Source organism: Puntigrus tetrazona, chromosome 3 (assembly GCF_018831695.1).
Source record: "Puntigrus tetrazona isolate hp1 chromosome 3, ASM1883169v1, whole genome shotgun sequence".
NCBI classification, from domain to species: Eukaryota; Metazoa; Chordata; class Actinopteri; order Cypriniformes; family Cyprinidae; genus Puntigrus; species Puntigrus tetrazona.
In genome coordinates, this window is record NC_056701.1 from 19,744,443 (window position 1) to 19,763,431 (window position 18,989).

General features: G+C 36.1%; 1 protein-coding gene across 3 annotated transcripts in view; it reads right to left on the reverse strand.

Annotated features, from left to right (window-relative positions):
* The window catches only part of stat5a (signal transducer and activator of transcription 5a), a 62,782-nt gene that overhangs the window by 19,558 nt on the left and 24,235 nt on the right, over positions 1-18,989 (reverse strand). For 2 of the 3 annotated variants that reach the window (XM_043235337.1, XM_043235339.1), the window contains exons 2-4: positions 7,426-7,491; positions 493-627; positions 260-416 (exon numbers count right to left, since the gene is read on the reverse strand). In XM_043235337.1, coding sequence (XP_043091272.1) covers positions 260-416; positions 493-620 — 285 coding nt within the window. In that variant the 5' untranslated portion in view covers positions 621-627; positions 7,426-7,491. Of the gene's footprint in view, positions 1-259; positions 417-492; positions 628-7,425; positions 7,492-15,467; positions 15,581-18,989 lie in introns of all 3 variants that reach the window. The other variant, XM_043235338.1, reaches the window with a different exon arrangement.

Genomic DNA, 18,989 nt, shown 5'->3' on the forward strand with positions numbered 1-18,989 from the left:
TGTCCTGACCGACCTGTTCTTAGTAAAAGCTTTATCATCACGCACTGATATGCTGTGTGTCAACAACTTCCTCATTAAGCTTCATCTATATTCTCAGATTTTATTTCTCCTAATATATGTTAAGAGAACCTATGCAGGTTTCCATGTTTGCATTTATGCAGAAGCATTTGGATGCATTTTCTAAAATCAAATTAATTTGTTACTTGCTTTCCACTAAATCTTTTAAGAGTTGTATGCATAAGCAAAAAGCAAGCAGAACCTTTAGCTGTGAAGCATAATGTCCTAATTTAATCTTGAGTAAGAAGCCGTCCTCTCCCACTTGATGCTCTGCTTTCTTCTGTAGTTCCTGGATCAGGCTGTCCAATAAACGCTTGGCTTTAATCTCCTCCTGAGGGTTCTCTAAATCTATCGCATCCCTGAAAGAGGACACAAGGACACACTTAACACTGATATATGAAAGAAAAAAGCCAAAATGGCAAAGTCTTCACATACCAGAGTTGTCCCTCTATCCACTGGGACAGGTAGTGTCGCACCTCTATGGGGAAGTGTTGCCCGTAAAGAGATTGCATCTGGTGTAGAGCATCTCCCTGCAGCTGCTGGGCCTGAATCCACACTGCCATTTTCACTCTGAACGAGACAAAAAAACACAGGCAAGTCAGGTACAGCACAAGAGACAGAGCTACAGGTCTAAAAAGAGGGTAATTATGCTGATTAACTCATCTTTACTTTAGAAATGTACATCTGGTCATTTAGCAGACACTTTTATCCAAGGCGACGTACAAATGAGGATAGAATAGAACAAGAATAAAGCTTTTTTTTTTTTTTTTTTTTTTTTAACTGTATTAAAAAACAAATATATAGACTATAAGAAGAAAAGACAGGTTAGTTTTAACAACCAGTAAACCAATAAAGTGGAAGTCTAAAAGGGACAATTTTTTATGTAAAAATGTAAATGTAATACTAGAATAACACTGTGAACTACAGATACATTACAAATAAATAAATTGTCAAGAAAATCTAATCTCCCACGTGAACCTCTGTTCAGCATGTTAAAGTTACACTAGTCACTGTTACAGGAGCGTGTCTTATTTGTGTTCAGATTGCACAATTTGACGGAAAATCTCCAGCGTAATATAGATGATGGTGGGAACCTTCACAATACAAAGCATTGTGGGCTGTAATGTTGTGTCCAATCTTTTCACTCCTCGTGGCTTTCTGGGAAAGGGGTCTGCATGCATTTAATGGATTTGTTGTGTCAACACAGCCACTTGAGCCCAAGGAGAGACTCACAGAGAACAGATGAAAATGTGAAGAGGAAGGAAATGATGATGAAATGATGTCGAAATTAATCTTGCGCTCACCAGACGCAGACACACTAAGATGCTCAAACTCACTAATTATTAAAGTCTGTTTTACTGAAGTTATCTCTACGCTTCCAGCGCCTGAGAACGGTGCCAATTATACATATCTGCTTTTCAAATTTTGTGTACATATAATTGGCTATGATTAAAACGTAATTTATACATACAGTTTAGGGGCTTCCCTCAAAATATTGGATGAAGAAAAAACTGTGCAAAAATAAATCAACGCCAATATTATAAAATATCACAATTGTTTTCTAAAGAAACATTTTCCAATAGCGACACCAGCCAAGTAAAGTTAAAGTGGCAGTCCACATCTGCCTTCCTCCTCATTGAGTCCATTGAACTTTAACAAAAAGTTTGCATTAAGATTGCTTGTCCTTCCTGTGTTCGTGAGTGTTTGTGCATCAGTCTAACTGAACAATATAATGACATTAATGGGAAGAGCTCAAACAACTCACACACTTAGATATAACCACTTTGTTATGTCAAAACAAGACTTAAAATGGCCCGAAAACATGATCTGTGGGATGTTTTACTGAGTAATCTGCTTGGTGATAATTAAAGTAAATCTCTTGTTTGTTAGCAATATTTACAGAGCTTTGATAACTGATGACCTGAAAAATAGTTACAAGTTAACTATTAAAGAGAATAGCTGAAGTCCACAAATAAAAAGTATTTTATTGTTAAAGTAATTATTTTCATAAATGTAAAATGCTTAAAAACACTAACTTGATTAGATTCATACTTGGCTTTAATAAATTTAATCAAGTAATGTTCAAGTAAAGGATTTTAAAAAGATTGATGATTTTGACCCCTCATTTCAGAAAGTAATTACAAAACAATCAAGACGATAGTGAAGCGAAAACTTGCTTAGAAATGCTTAGAAATTACGACCATTTTTATTCACAGCCCACAGTTTCCAGGGACTCAAATGTAATTGGACAAATAAATATAATAAAATATTAATTTTAAGTTTGGAATCTTAAGTCTGGGACTCATGGACATCACTAGAGACTGGGTTTCCTCCTTTGTTATGCCAGGCCTTTACTGCAGCTGACTTCAGATGTTGTTTGTGTGTGGGTGTTTTTCTGCCTTTAGTTTTGTCTTCAGCAAGTGAAATGCATGCTTAATCGGGCTGAGATCAGAAGACTGACCTTGCCATTGCAGAATATTTCACTTGTCTTCAAAAACTTCTGGGTTGCTTTTGATCATTTGGATCATTGTCCGATTGTACTATGACGCTTCACCCTGATCAACTTTGCTCCATTTGAATGAATGAGAGAGTATATCCCTGTATACTTCAGAACTCCTCCGGCTGCTTCTGTCTTCTGTCACGTCATCTATAAAAACGAGTGACCCAGAGCCACTGGAAGACACGCACACTCATGCCCTCACACTGATCAGTGTTTCACAGATGATGTTGCATGCTTTGGATCATAAGCTGTTCTATAAGCTGGTGTTTAGTGGTGTTCTTCCAGTCTTTCTGGTACAGGTTGATCTTAATCTCAGCCTTCCAAAGAATGCGTTTCCAGAAGTGGTCTGGCTTTTTAGATGTATTTTTGGCATTCTAATCTGGCTTTGCTTGCACCTTGCGGTGATCACTCTGTATTTGCTCTCATGAAATCTTCTTTTAATTGTAGACCTTGACAGTGAAATGTCTACCTCCCGGAAAGTGTTCTTCATTCAGCTGGATGTTGTGAAAAGGTTTTTCTTGACCATGGAGAGGATTCTCTGATCATCTACTACTGTTGTCCTCCGTGAACATGGCCTTTTATGTTGCTGAGCTCACCAGTGTGTTCTTCTTCTCTCAGAATGTACCAAACTGTTGATTTGGCTACTCCTAATGTCCCTGCTGTCTCTTTGATGGATTGGTTTTGTTTTTGAAGCCTAACAATTGTCTTTTTGATTTGTATGGAGAGTTCCTTTGACCGCATGATGTGGATTCACAGCTTCAAAATGCAAATGGCGTACTCAGAATCAACTCCAAGAACTTTAATTTGCTTAACTGGTTTAGAAAAAAAATTAAAGAATAGGACACATCTGTCCATGAAACAGCTTTTGAGGCAACTGTTCAATTACTTATGGTCCCTTAAAAAAAAGAGGTTGATGCATATGAAAGAGCTGTAATTCCTTACCCTTCCTCCATTGTAAAATTATACATTATATAACATTATATGTAACTTGCTCCACAGCTGAAATAATAAGAATTGTGCCTGTGATCAATTATATATGGACCTAACTATATATATTATTCATTATCATCCCATATCAGTGTTAAAAACCCATACTGGTCCACCACTAGTCATTTAAGCACATGCAGTGTTGGCTTGTCTTTGTGTTTGTGTTTGTTAATCTCATTATAAGTTTAAGCCCTTGACATATCCTCAGCATGGCTGCATGACTTGCTTGTCCCTCAACTACAAGTCCTGCATAAAACATAAAATTCCTTGCACATAAACACAGTCAAAACTACATATTGAATCATCACTCCCGGCGGTGTCATCTGATCAGCCCGTTGACAGTTTTTATGATGATGACTGCACAGGCTGAAATAAACCAGCAAAGAACCTCAATGATGTTAGACTGAAGCCTGATGCATTAAAGTGGACATATTTTACACTTGAGTGGCACTTTATTTTCCCCCTAAAGCGCACTTAGCTTTTTTTCCCTCCATGTGGTTTCCCAGAAGTCTTTAGATAGATAGATAGATAGATAGATGGATAGATGGATAGATGGATAGATAGATAGATAGATAGAGATGAGCCTATGAGATTTCTCTCAAAACGGAAGTAACGTGTAAAAGAGGAGAGCTTACAGCCCACCTCTTCCTGTCCCACTCTTTGTGTGTGTGTGTGTGTGTGTTCGCATTCGTGTATGCATGTGTGTATTTCCAAGCAGTACAACCGCACAGAAAGCTGCACACCTACACAAAGACACAAAAACCACTGATTTCCAGTCAATTCACCATACACACGAACAGTACTCTTATAAAAAGGCAGACACAAAAGCCAGTCACTGCCAGTCAACTAACCACAAACACAAACACTCGATTCCGGTTGATGCGCTGGATTAAGGAGACTGGTGTTTGACGTGATTTGGACGGTTGCTGAAATCAGGTCAGGTGTCTGTGTGAACTTGACCTTGAGAGCTCTCTGTACACATTAACACTTCCTCTCACTTTTCAAAACTTCACACTGGACCTGCATTTCTCTCTTCAACACTCTGTCAATCATACTGGATATTTGTTGGCTGCTGATAATAGATGTTTAATTGTGTCCACATTTCATAGCATTTAGATTATTATCGTTTAGTGCTAAGAAGATTAGGGATAGATTTAACAAGGTGCTTAACACCAGCAGGAACTGCAGAAAAATGAGTTCAGTCATGACAACTCGCGATATAGAGTGTCATATTTCTAATAATATAAATAGAACATGTTTGGTCTTGATGGACTGGAGCTGCAACGTTGCTAAATGCTTGGACAGTGGAAGATCTCCCAAAGCAGACGTAGGCAGGTGGTGCTGAGGAGGCAGTGGGCTAAGATGAGGACATGCATAGTGCACAGACATAGTATTCTTTGAATATGTCTGGTTAAAATAGTAATGAGTATGTGAATCCGATTGGTTGGGAACATTGAATTGAACAAACCAATTAGAATACAAGGATAGCGCAACTGAATGTAATAATTAAATCAGGTTGTATGAATCTTTGAGGTATTTTTCCTCAATGCCAATTGATTATTAAATTAAATTGTTTAATTAAATTAACAACATTATATCCTTAACTTGATCAACATGACATTCTTGAAAATTAAACAAATTAATTGCAAATAAATGTAATAATAAAGACAAGACATGTAAATATTGCAGGTATGAATCTTGAATCAAATTAACTGTGATTTGATGTGTGTGTCAGGCCATGTAAATATTAGTCAGCTCTATAATTACATGAATAACATAACTAGATGATATCCTTGCAAATTAATCACATTAATTGCAATTGCATAAAATACAACTGTATAAAATCACCACTTCTGAGAAAGGTTGGGAAGTGTTTCTAATTGAGGGTCTGTGTGAACATGCAGAGATGTATTTGATCGTTGTGTGACATTAAGCAGAGTTCACACAGAATGTGACCACACATGAAGTCCTCAAGTCAGCTGACCTCTCTTGACAGTTAGAGCTTTGTGACTAAGGGTCAAAGAAGTTTGTCTGTGCAGCTCTGAACGTCATACACAATACATCTGAAGAAGCCAGGATACTCTTCTAGACTTCTCATCTGCATTTAACTACGGTGCCTGGCTCTCTTGTGGCTAAACCACAGATCAAGCTGTGATTCCATCACATTGTGAATTCTGGACTTTCTCTCTTGCTGAGAACAGTGTGTTAAAAACAACAGCACTACCGCCTCACGCTTGTTTGTTTCTACTGCGGCTTCTTGAGGAGCTATGATCCTCCCAGTGCTAGTGTACACATGATATGAGGAATTCAGATAGGAGCTGTTGAATTGCATATGATACGCCTCTGGTAGACCTGTCAGATTGCTCAAAACATGGTAGGAATATGCATAACTAAGAACGAAAAAACTGATTAACTTCAACAGAAAGGTTCAGTTAAAAAAAAAAAAAAATTTTCACATGACAGAGCATTCACAAGACAGAACTGGTGGTAAGATACAGAGTCCTGGATAAGCAGCAATAACAAAAATGACATTTCATTGACCTCTTGGTTTCTAGAATAACTCTGGGTAGCTCCGGTTGAAAGTACCACAACACATAGCTGTATAACAAGATTGTATATTCAGATACGGTTTGATTTTCACCATGATCAAACTGCTTATCACTAGAAATTCTGCTTAAAAATCATTTAGAAAACATATAGATTTTAATATTTGTAAATCTGTAAAATGAACAATGTCTACAGCAAAAACAAACAAAAAATAAATAAATAAAAATAAACTGTAAATAAGCAAAAAATAAAACAACTAAATATATATATGAAATTTAAAATGTAAAGATTTAACCTCTGTGGCCTTTCTTAGCAGCTTCAGGACCTTTCTGACCACACTGCTGTGGAAGAGGCTAAGAAAATAAAATACACAAACTTTATACTTCTCAAATACCTTGAACCTCCACCTTCAGGGAGGAGGTAAATAATTCCACCTCTCAATAAAAACAAATTACAAAGGCATTTTTCATTCCTGTAGCTGTAAGCCTTTAAACAAGGACAATGCCTGAGTCTGGTTCATTGTGGGGTTACTGAGTGCATACTGTCAGCCCTGATTGCATTTAGTCATTTAGCAGAAAATAAAATACACAAATAGTATATTTTTAAATATATTTTGTGAGGCTATATTTTTAATAAAGTACTAAATTACGCTTTGTCTAGTATTTGTCTTGGTTCTAATGTACAATAAATGGTATTCTATTTAATATTTTATAAATTTATACTGGATACACTCTCTGGTTCTCATCTTCCTCAGTTTGCTCATCTAAAAAGGACAATTTACAAGCAAAACTGTTAAATTAATATTACAAAATATTTGGATCTTGATGATGGTTTTACTAATCTTTACACATTTTTTTAATCTTGCACTAATTTGGGCATTTTTACCCATACAGAGCATTTTCCTAACATAGGTATCAATATTATTTTCCCTTTTTTTCCCTCTGAAAAGTAAGTGTGCACACTATTGCTGAAAAACAGAATCCCTGAACTAGCACCTCATGACTACACAACATTATGTACGAGAAGCTGCAAAAAACATAGACACAAGTGCAATGCAAAACATTTTTTTGATGATAAAAATTTTGATGTTATTGTGTTTTTAATAATGTTTTTCTATGTAAATCTGATGGACAATATATTGCATTATTGCGACAGGCCTGATCACACCTTCTAACTAAAGGTAATCATTTTAGATTTTACTATTTCCCTTTGTCACATATACAGTACATGTAGCATAAAAACAGCAACACCAAATAACAGTAATCACATCACAATTATAATACCATCAAAACAAGACCGTCAATAACATGCATATATGCAGAAATTTATCTTACCTCTTATCTCAAGCTCTCTGTTACCATGTAAGAACAGGAACTTCTGGAGAGGAAACCCGGGAAAACCTGAACATTTGGGAGACAGAAAGAGAGAAGGAGTATTTTTTTGAGCAATGGGATTGCTTTACACTTACGTGTGAAGAAATGTAAAAATGTATTCCATTTCAGTTTCACAGAGATACACAATAATGTTACTTCCTCTTAGTCAGCCATTATCTCCTCAGAGGGACAGAAAATAAGAGAAAGAGAAAAAGAGGAATATGTCTCCACCGACAGCTGAAGTATGTGTTCAATCTCGAGCTACGGTTACTGGGGACATCCACAGCCCACAGATGCTGAAAGAGGAATCTGAAGGACACACACGCTGCCGTTCAGAATACTCTGGGCAGAGAATAATCAGCTGACTGGGTAACTGAGCATATGTAAAATGAATACTCAAACTGAATCACTTGAGTATACTGTGGGCATTTTTCATAATGAAAAAGGAAAAGAACCTTGCAGTGGTAGGATTTAGTACATTCTGGGGTTTCTGTGAACTGTGGCTTTGTCTCTTCTAAATCAACAGCTTCAGTCCGTTTTAGCTGTGTATTGTGTCTGCACTGTGCAATATGTGAACAAAGATCAAAATGAACACCTGCCAAGCACCAAAAGCAAAATTGAATTATTCGCCAGTTGGCTGGTAACTTTATTTAAAAGATTTGGTTTTAATCACATTGTAAGAGCGAGAGTTATGTAAGAGACGAGCGTGATTTAAATGAAACTGTCTGCTGAAGAAAACACATGTGACTTTTAACAACTTTCTCCTCTAGGATGCCTAATGTCTTTTTTTTTTCTCCAGAGATCCATGTGGCAATGCATATGTGGAATAAACCGTCGCATTCAACATCCGAAAACAAGAGGAATAAGACACAGTACGTCTTCTTCACATTTTAGTGCATTTTCCGACGCGATGCTGCAAGTGTTGTGCAAATCAAACAACAGTTTGTCACTTCATTCGAAGTGCGATTCATTTTCATTCCAGAAAATTCAGATATATATAGTTAACTCCTTTAATTCCAACGAAACACTATCAGCAAGAAAACAAACTAGTGTTTTGATCGGCTACTGAGAACTCATTTGACACTTTCCCTTTGGCCATGTTCGGGGCTTTGTCGTGAATCCCAAAGGAACAGATTCGTGCACATTTTCAACACAACTGACTTCAGAAAGCCAGTCAGGATTAGACCCCACGGGCAGGATTACGTAATCTCACAGAGACCGAACTCTCGTTCGACAGAGGTCATGGTAAGATAAGAGGGAATCCATGTAGAAAACCATGCGCGACAGATGTTAATGAGGCGAGGAGGGGAAGTCTGTGCGTGATCTCGTGTGATAGATTAAAAAACATAAACATTCATGTGTGTGTGAGTGAGCAGAGGCTTGTGATGAGGAATACAAACACTGTTTTAGACGGAAAAGTGGCATTTGTATGCAGTGTCATCTGGTGACGTGAAGTTTATACAGAGTGAACTGGCGCACATATTAACACAAAAACACTCATCCGACACTTCAGAGGCTGCAAGAAGGGCCGAGGGCAATTTTCTTAAGGGGGCAATGTTCAAACGGCCACAAAAGCACACACCATCTGTGTGTGCATTTATTCACAGCCGCACACAGACAGCCCCGAAGCTGTCGCGTCACTCACACTGTGCAAATACTTTCAAGCAGATATCCAAAAGAGCATTCCTCACTCTTTCGAAGTCTTCCATCCCTCTAGCAATAAAGGCTAATATGATGAGCCTACGCCAAGTCAACCCCCCCTCTCCCTCCACCGTTTCCCTTCTGATCGCTTGCTTTCTCTACGAGTGGATGAATAAAAGCATATTTATGGCCAGCGAGGATATAGCAGTCCCGACAGCAGGGAGGGGACTGGTGCCAGCTGACCTTATGCAACAGAAACACGCACACACGCACACACACACACACACACACACACACACACACACACACACACACACACACACACACACACATTCCAGACTCAGTCCACTTCAGATGTAGGTCTTCTCATCCTGGGAGAAAACAAGCATTTTTCACTCTCGACCTATTGACAGAAATTAGACTAATGGTGCACATAAAAAGAAGAGTGAATCAATAAAAGTGTTCTTTTTGCTTTAAAGGAATACTTCAACCATTGTTGAAGTTGCTGTCGTTCTGAAATCTTATGATTTTCTTTTCCTCCGTAGATGGCCACCAACGGAGATGATAAGAGAATAGTGAATAGTGACCGGCATCAACTAAAAAGACTAAAATGAACCGTAAAAATAAAATAGTCTATACAATTTCTGTGCTATCTTCCAAGTAACTTGACAACTTTGTGTGAGGATTATAAAAAATGTGAAGTAACATAATGAAGATACTTAAAGGGATAGTTGACCCAAAAATGAACATTTATAAGTGACTAAGTGACATGATTTATAATGCAATCACTTATATTGAGAATGTTGTATATATTTCAAGCTTTCTAATGGCAGTTAATGGGGGTGGAGATTTTGAAGGGCATCCATCCACCATAAAAAGTGCTCCAGCCAGTTACGAGGGGGTACATTAAAGGTTTCTGAAGAGAATCACTGCATTTTTCTAAGAATACCATCCATATTTAAAACTTCTGCTATCTGTCGTACATGTTCGAGAGAGAGTGATGCTCCAGCAGATGATGCAGGGTTTTGTTTCAGGCAAAGTAAAACCTCTGGTCTCCTCTTGGATTATATCAAAATCCAAATTTTTCTTATTTTCTTGTAAACATTTTTCTGTACAAAGCAGATATTTTGTTCGTCGCCATGTTCACCCACGTCCAATCAAATGAGCTGCTGTTATGGTACTTTTATGGTGCTTTTTGTTGTTTGTGAAGCTTAAACCATTCTTGTCTACATTCACTTTTATTATACGAAAAAAAACAGAGTTTGGAACAACTTGAACTATTCCTTTTAAACGTTGTTTTTTTGAATGAACAAGAGAAAAATGAGGGAGAAAGTTTGTTCAGGAAAATCCACTAACCTCATATAAAAACTAATTATCCCAGTTAAAGGCACAACAGAGCACTGTAATAAATATGCACAGGAAATATACACAATGACAGTTTAATTAATTCAGCACCAGATTCCCTGTTAATAAATGGAAAATGAATTAGAGGCAGAGATTTGGATTATCGTCCCTGTCTGTGTTAGCATTGCTGTTTAAAAACAATCCGTTTTAAGCTGTTGAAACACCATCAAGAAAAAAAGAGAGTTCATTTTGCTGTGACAGTTTCTCAGCAGTCAAAGACATGCACATGAAGAGTTATTTTTGCAACTTTATTTGCCAAAATTTAATCTTTGCAAGTATCCTTGTAAACACAGTAATTTAGCTCTTAAGTTAAAGCAAACAGCTGATAAAGAAAGCTGTAACATTTTTTTTGAATCCGGCAAGCTCTTAAAGTGACAGCAGTCTAATATTCCTGCTGTATGTCATTCATGTTAATCAAACGAACAAAAGAGAGAAAGTCTCTCACTACTCAACTAAATAGCTTTTGTTAAAAAAACGTAAAAACTATATATATTTGATTTTTTTATGATATTGTCACGGGTGACAAGAATTTTCATTAGTTTTAAAAATGTTGGCATCATAAACACCTTATTTCAAGAAAAAAATGAAATAAAATATTTGAATTTCGATAAAATGTGACTATCCACAAAATTTCCTTTAAAGTGCATATGGAAAATATAAAGACAATTTGCTTACAAAGGATAAAATTCACAAAACTGGTCAGAACAGAATCTGTGTCTGTTTGTGTGTGTTCAGTATCATTAGTCTAAATCCTGATTAAAAGGTCAGTCTATGTGAGCTAACACAGACAGTGACTCAGGCCTGTGTAAATGCCTGTGTGTGAGCTGATCTGTGTGTGTGTGTGTGTTTGCATACCATCTGCCATTGCATATCTGATCAAGTTAGACAAGCCCTCCAGAGTCGCCCTCATGACATCTATAAATACCTTGGTCACTAAAATACCCTAAACTAATATACAACCAAGATTATTTCTTAGATTGAAAAGAAAACGTCAGAAAAGAATAACAATCAACACACAGAAAGGAATATAGGATGTATTTGGTGCAGATTAATCTGTGAGAAGATAATGTGAGCATCAAACTTCCTGTGCAGGTAACAATAGCAACAGACTCAACTGCTGCCACGCCTACCACTAACCTCTGGTTGCCATGGCGACGAGGCGCTTGTAAAAGGTGCATTAGGCCTAGAGGCTATGAGCTTGTAACACTAACTCACAAAGAAAACAACACACTCAAGAAAACATGAACACATACAGGCAGTCAGGATGCACATGAAAATACATGACATATTAACATGTTTTAATTTAATTTGTTCTGATGAGCTGCATCTTTTTACGCAAAATCACAGAGAAATTATTACATAATCCCCAGATTATTCATATATTTAAATTAATAATAATAATATAATAAATTCATGTATAAATTAAATATAAAAAAAAAAATTATTATATAAATATATGTGTGGCTTGTATATATGTGTATATATATATGTGTGTATATATATATATACACAGTATATATAGATACACACATAAAAATGTACAAGCCATGTATTTATTTACTTATCTATCTACTTCTTGTCAGCATGCTTATTAATAACATATTGTCTATTTGTAAGTTTATAATTATAAGATTGTACTTTATATTAATTACACGGCAGAGCCTTTGTGATATGATAATCCCGCTGTTCCATTCTCAGGAACATTACCAATACATTACCAAAAAAACTGGTCAACTGGCGAGTCACACACACATTGTATTGTGTGCATGTATTTTGTCCAGGATGGCATACGAGCCCATTCATACAAGGTTTATATATAACACACATCAAATAGGCCGGAACATCTCTAAAGTGCACTACACACACACACACACACACACACACACACATTACAGAGAACATGGCAGTACGAAGGTTAAGTGTTTAAACTCACTGAACCCAGACCAGACAGACAGACGCACTCACACAGACATATTGTACACAGTATGAACAGCTTGAAGTGCTCTGTGAAGTGATTACATTAAAGCACAGGAGGAACAAGAGGACAGATGTGTCATTCACTCTTTTACTGAGTTCCAAGAGCCTCACGGTAATGTATTCTCTGTAATCAAAACACAAACACGTGAAATAATGCCAAATTGGGGAAATTATTAGCATATTATTTTAAATCATCAATGATTAACGACTATCTAGCTCAGCAAAGTTAGTCATAGCATTATCTGTTGACTTATTGTTTTCGCTGCGCTGTTCCCAGTTCATCTGAAACACTTTAGAGACTGCGTACACAATAACGCAACATGTGCAGGGCTCTCTTGGGCCCCATTAAGACCAAGGCTAAAGTGGCTGTAATGGGGATGTTCATTCATTCATTTAATTTGTCCAGCAAATGGATTGTTTTCTTGGGATTAGGTGGACAGCAACATCACAGAGCTTGAAGCTGGATGGACACAAATATCTGTGATATATCCATTCCTTTTCTGGTTCATATTATATCACCAGTAATAAACACAAACTGGTTGCAGATGATCACCACACACTTTGTACATTCATCTATGAACAACAAAGTAACTACAGAAAATAGCAGTTGCTGCATATATTTTTTAAATATATGTTTTGCATATTACTTAACAAAACATAGATTATAAATAATTGTAATAAATCATATATATACGCAATTCAGCCTAATTTTTCACTAACTTCTAAAGTCAGACTACGAGTCAGAGTGCACTAAACAACTGCAAGGTGGTAACCATAGCAACGGTAGGCTACTCTAGCACTTTCTTTAAGATCAATACAGGCCAGTGAATCAACAAACTGCACATAATGTTATTATTTGCAGTCGTTTTCTACCTTTTAAATATTAAACATATTTTTAAAAATGCTTTAGTCGTTAGTTTACATTTTCTTTATAATGATGCTTAATTAGGGGAACCAAATCATAATATGAGAAATATACACTGATCTATAGGCCTAATAGATTAGAGGAAACATAATATGAGGCTTCTATTCACTAGTTTAGGGGTTTTTAGGGGTCAGACAAGCAGTCTCGGTTTTAAAATGCTGAAATGTTTTAGATATTGGGACGAGAATTTAGTTCTGTAAACAAAGATTAATATAATATGAGAAATGGGGTTGTCTGAGATGAAATTGCATTAATGGCATAGTATTTAAAAATTTATTTAGAAAAAGAAAAAGAAAGAAAATAAGTCACTAAATAATTCATACATCCATACTTATACAAATATAATGTATAATATAATACAAAAACAAAATAGTGCTTTATATATTAAATATATAAATCTAATATAAATTATATGACTGTAAATATAGACATGTAATACATGTAAATATTTTATATATATATATATATATATATATATATATATATATATATATATATATATATATATATTGTATGTGTGTTTATTTATATATACATAAACACTCACAGCACACATATATGTATTATGCCAACAAAAACTTGTATTTTCAAAGCAATTATTCATGATTAATCATTTGACTGCACTAGTTTTTTTTCTTCTTTCGGTTAAACAAGCAGTATTGATTTAAAATTGCTTAAATGTTTTAGCCATCAGGACAGGACTATAATTTAGTTCTGTAAACAAAGAAAATGTCAATGAATGTGGCTGAGCAACTTGGACTTTGAAAGTAAACTGTTGTCTGTCTGACAAGAAGGGCCTCAGCCAAATGAGAAGCATATCAGTGGTATTTATGAGACCCATCACACGGTTTACTGGGATGCTGGGGCGGACTGTGCCAAAAACTGTGCTTTAAAAACCAAATTATATTCATTAGCTCTAAATTTAAACCTTGATATTGTTCTAGGAGAAGAGCGTCAGATGTTTAGCAAAACTGGTATGTGGTGTGTGTGTCTGTGCATTTGTGTCTGCTTATCTATTAACAGGTCCTTTGTGAAGCTTATTTTGAACCTCGCATCACACACTTTTTTGACTGCACAAGATCATGTTCCCACATGTTAGGGTCTAATGTGTGTGTGTGTGTGTGTGTGTGTGTGTGTGTGTGTGTGTGTGTGTTACAGTTTCAGTGTCTCGGCTATTTTAACCCATCACTGACCCCTCATCAGATCAGTCTATAGAAACCTATTTAATCATACCTGTTAGATTTTAAATGAAAGCAAGACAAACTGAGTATTTGATAGTTTTGCCATGAACAGCACTTTACTTCAGAGCAACTTAGGACAGCAAACAAATCTGCCTAAAAGCCCAATTTCCCCTGAGAAAACACAAGTTCTGTGCCCTTTCAAGAACTTCAAGAACCTTCCGATACAAACTTAAATGCATGCAGTGAATGGATGTTAAAAATAAAGCAGAGAACGAGGGAAGAAAGTGAAATTGAAATTGCACTGTCTGGACATGTTATTAAGATGAAATAATCAATAAGTAACTTCATAACTACTGGTTGCCATAGAAAAGCCTATAAAGTGTGTCGGAGACAGAAACAGAAAAAAAAACTGACATACTGACACACACGGCTGAATATTCAGAAATAATTACAAGATACAAGATTTGGGAATAATTACATTTCTTCAGAAATAATTACAAGAGAATGTTTGATTAAAATGACAAACAAAAAAGTGGTAAATAAAAAAATATATATATTCTATTGTGCACAATTTATTTACACTGTTTTGTGGTGGAATTATGCAAAATAATATAATAATAATAATAATATGTTAGTTAAAGATTAGTTATAAATTAGTTATAAATTAATAAGTTATAAATTAAGAGTCAGCATTTTTATAGATTTTTTCCCCTTACAAAATCATATCAGATACAATAAATACTGTAATTAAAAATGTGTTGGCAACGGCACTGATGCATTTATTTACACTACTGAACATGATTAGCAAACAAATACTAAATAATGTGAGAGAGTTTTCCAAAAGTGCTTATAGTTGAAAAAAAAAACATACCAACCTCAGTGGCTAAACTCATCCAATCTCTCCTTCTAAATTTTTCATAATCCCTCCAGAATGACTGAATAAAATCTGTACAGTTTCTTAGTAACTTCCACATCCTCCGCTTCAACTCTGGTGTGAAAAACGAGATATTCAGAGTGTGATGAAAGAAAAAGAACACTTGCAATTCATAAGATTTCAACTTCCAGTTAAGACTAAAAAAAGACACATGGGATCCAATCATTTGAGACCACAATGAAAAATTCAAAATATGATTCAAAGAAAAAGCAACTTGAGCATGTTAATTCCCTTTTGGTCAGATGTTCTTGCTTCCACTAAAGCTCAAAATGCATTATCTCAAATCATGCTGGAGAAAGTTTGACACAATCTTGTGAGGTTGATGCTGCTTGAGTGCTGCTGCCTTTAAAGCAAACTTTTTCTCCAAATATTGTCACAAAGTAACTAGTAATGGGGAAGTAAATAATAAAAATGCAAAAACAGCCGATATGCATAATCGCTAGATCATCAAAAGCTGTGTGTCATTCAGTATTACTATGACTTTATGTATTTCTCACAGCTTCTGTCTATACACTGATGTCATGAAGAGCAGGAAGAAAGAAAATCTAGATTTGAGGGTTCCACGCCACAAGACAACCGTTTTAGTCAGCAGTGCCAGCACACCACTTCTGTTCTCTCACATGCAGTAGGATACACACCGAGAGTTCATTTGCAAAAGCAGATGAACAGATAAAACTCCATTTTTAACAATTTCCGAAAAAATCATGTTTGTTCACTGTGTATTCCGAACTAACACTATAAAACACAATAAAACCGCGACAGCAATTAAAAAAACATGATTTTGGAAAATAATTAAAAAAGTAAATCAACTCTTCACATGTCTACACTCAACACAGAGAAACATGCTAAAAAAACGCAAACATGATAAAAAAAAAAAAAAGATACTTAAGAGAAATAATTAAATTCACATTTCTGAGAAAGAGCGGTGAGTGGTGTGTGTGTAAATTCACTTTCACTCTCAGAAATAAAAGGTACAGAAATTGTTACTGGAGCTACCTATTTAAAGGGTCTACAATGGTACCTCAACGCCTCGTTCACACCTTGAATCAGAACTATAAAGACAATAATACTGGTGCCCATACCAGTGAACAATATTGTCTGTTTATTCTAAACATACACACATCCGTCACTTTAAATTCTCAAGCTTGTTGTAGCAGGATGGATTCTGATTGGCTGTCAATGTTTGTACTGTTCAGCTGGAAAAAAAATAGTTCTGAAACTTATTCTATCGTTTCTCTGAGCTTTTATCGTTATAGTTGTGATGTGAACCCTGCTTTTCTTTAGGATTCAGAATGAAATATCTTTATCATTATGTTATTGTTATTGTGCTCAGTGTGGTTCTTAAAAGGTAAGAAGTGACAACTTTTAGGGTTGTAGGGTTGTTGCTGATCAGTTGTTGATCAAAAATAAGTCAAAAATAGCACACAAGTATGATATTCTAGTCTCTCAAGACATGGCTTGAGCCTTTTCAAAGGGAAGTTAAAAGAATCCTGCCTGTTTGAAATTTGTTTGTAATTTGCCTGTGTGAAAATCAAAAGTCTGTGTGCTTAGCAATATGTAATAGTACGACTCTCCTCGACAAGCCACGTGATTTGAGTTTTCATTCATGTTCGCGGCTCAAATGCTGCAGGATTAGATGCACTACCATTCAAAAAATGCTGAATTAAACCAATTTTATCCAATAAAGCCACATTTAACTGATCAAAAAGGACTCTTTTTTTAAAGTTTTTTCTTCAAAAACAGCAAATGCCATAATTCCACAAATTAGAATCGACAATAATAGCTTACCTCTCTCTCTCTCTCTCTCTCTCTCTCTCTCTCTCCTCTCTCTCTCACACACACACACACACACACACAGATCTACAGAGAGTATCCCTCTGCCAACCACACAAGCTTATTTTAACCTAGTAACCCAGCACCTGTAACTATACATCTTTAGAGCAGGCACAACACCATTACATCAGTGTGGAATGCTTGGAAGGTGCTTGTAAATCACCAGTAATTACGGGTTCCATTCGCTCAAAAGCGGGATACAGACATTTGAGTTTGATGAGCTTCAGAATAACGAGGGAGAGCTCGGGTTTAGGTAGCCTAATTCATCAGTGCACCTAAATTCCCAATAAAAGGCTAACAGCTTGCAACTTGACACTTGCGGTGGGGGTGCAGTGCTTGTAGAGCAAAGGTGTATGCATGCAACAAATCACAGGTTCAAGGCTCGGAGCAGGTCAGCGCTTGTGCTGTGAACCGCATGTCATCTTCTGATGACTGCTAGCACCTGTGACCGCTGCCACTGAAACAAGAGTCGTCAAAAAGAGGTCAGTCTAAAAGAGAGAAACAAGTTCCTAGATGTACACGGGCTAATGCTATAAGAGGATCAATATAGCATGCTGGGAGACATTACTTGGCCTGATTATCAGCTGAAAGATCAGCCAGTAGTAGTACAGTACCACTGATACACTACTGGACATTTTTTGCTATATGTTAATATATAATTATTTGACTAATGATGTCAATTAACTTAATGAAGATTAAGTTAATTGAATTGTGCAGTGAGTGAACTTTTAGGTGGTCTTTTCTAGATTTGTCATTCAACAATGCTATTATTAAACTGTTTTTGTGTTTTGAATGGCATCTGCTAAACATAATAAACATAATTGAAAAATTCCATTACAAAAAACCATACTGTTGTCAAATCACACATTCATTTAATTAGATGCATTCTCAAAAGTGTAGTAATTAGGTGTTTAAGCAGCCCGCATTTTCATGACTCAATATGTAATTTTCTTGGTCACCATGACCCAGCAGTGAAATGAATTATGAGATTTTATTGTAACTTCTATTTTCAACTAAAACAGAAGTGGAAAAACTGACTGAAAGGCTTATCTGGCACAAGGTGCCTTTTACTACTCAGCTGTAATGCTGTAAGTCACTGCTTGAGTCCAGATAGAAGGTGAAGAGTTAGGACTACATGCTTTCGCTAAACCTTATTCACGCAGTCAACCTGCACTGTGTCAAAGCTAAAGTTTAAATACTTTCTCCTATGCCAGTTAAATATGCAGAGACAACTAAGTAAGCTATTGGGTGGTTTCCATTAAGACATTCAGAAACAGCAGTATCGGCTAAACCAATGGTGTGAGGTCGGGGGCGGGACTGTTTGTTTTTTGAGCAGTGGCTGATGGGGAGTGATCAAGAAACCAGTTTGAAAACAGTCATTATTTATGCAATTCCATTTAGTGACACACAAAAAAATAAACACCACCTCAAAAAAAAAATCTAATAATTTACTTTAAAAAAAAAATCACACAAAGGGCACTTAATTTTGTCAATATCCTAATCTAATTGCAGCACTCTACAGGATGCCGTTTTCCATTTTCTTTTCTCTTCAATCTTTAAACGGGCTTAAGCAGAGAAAGACACCTTGCAGCAAAATAAACTGACAGAAACGCCCCCGAGCAAAATCCCG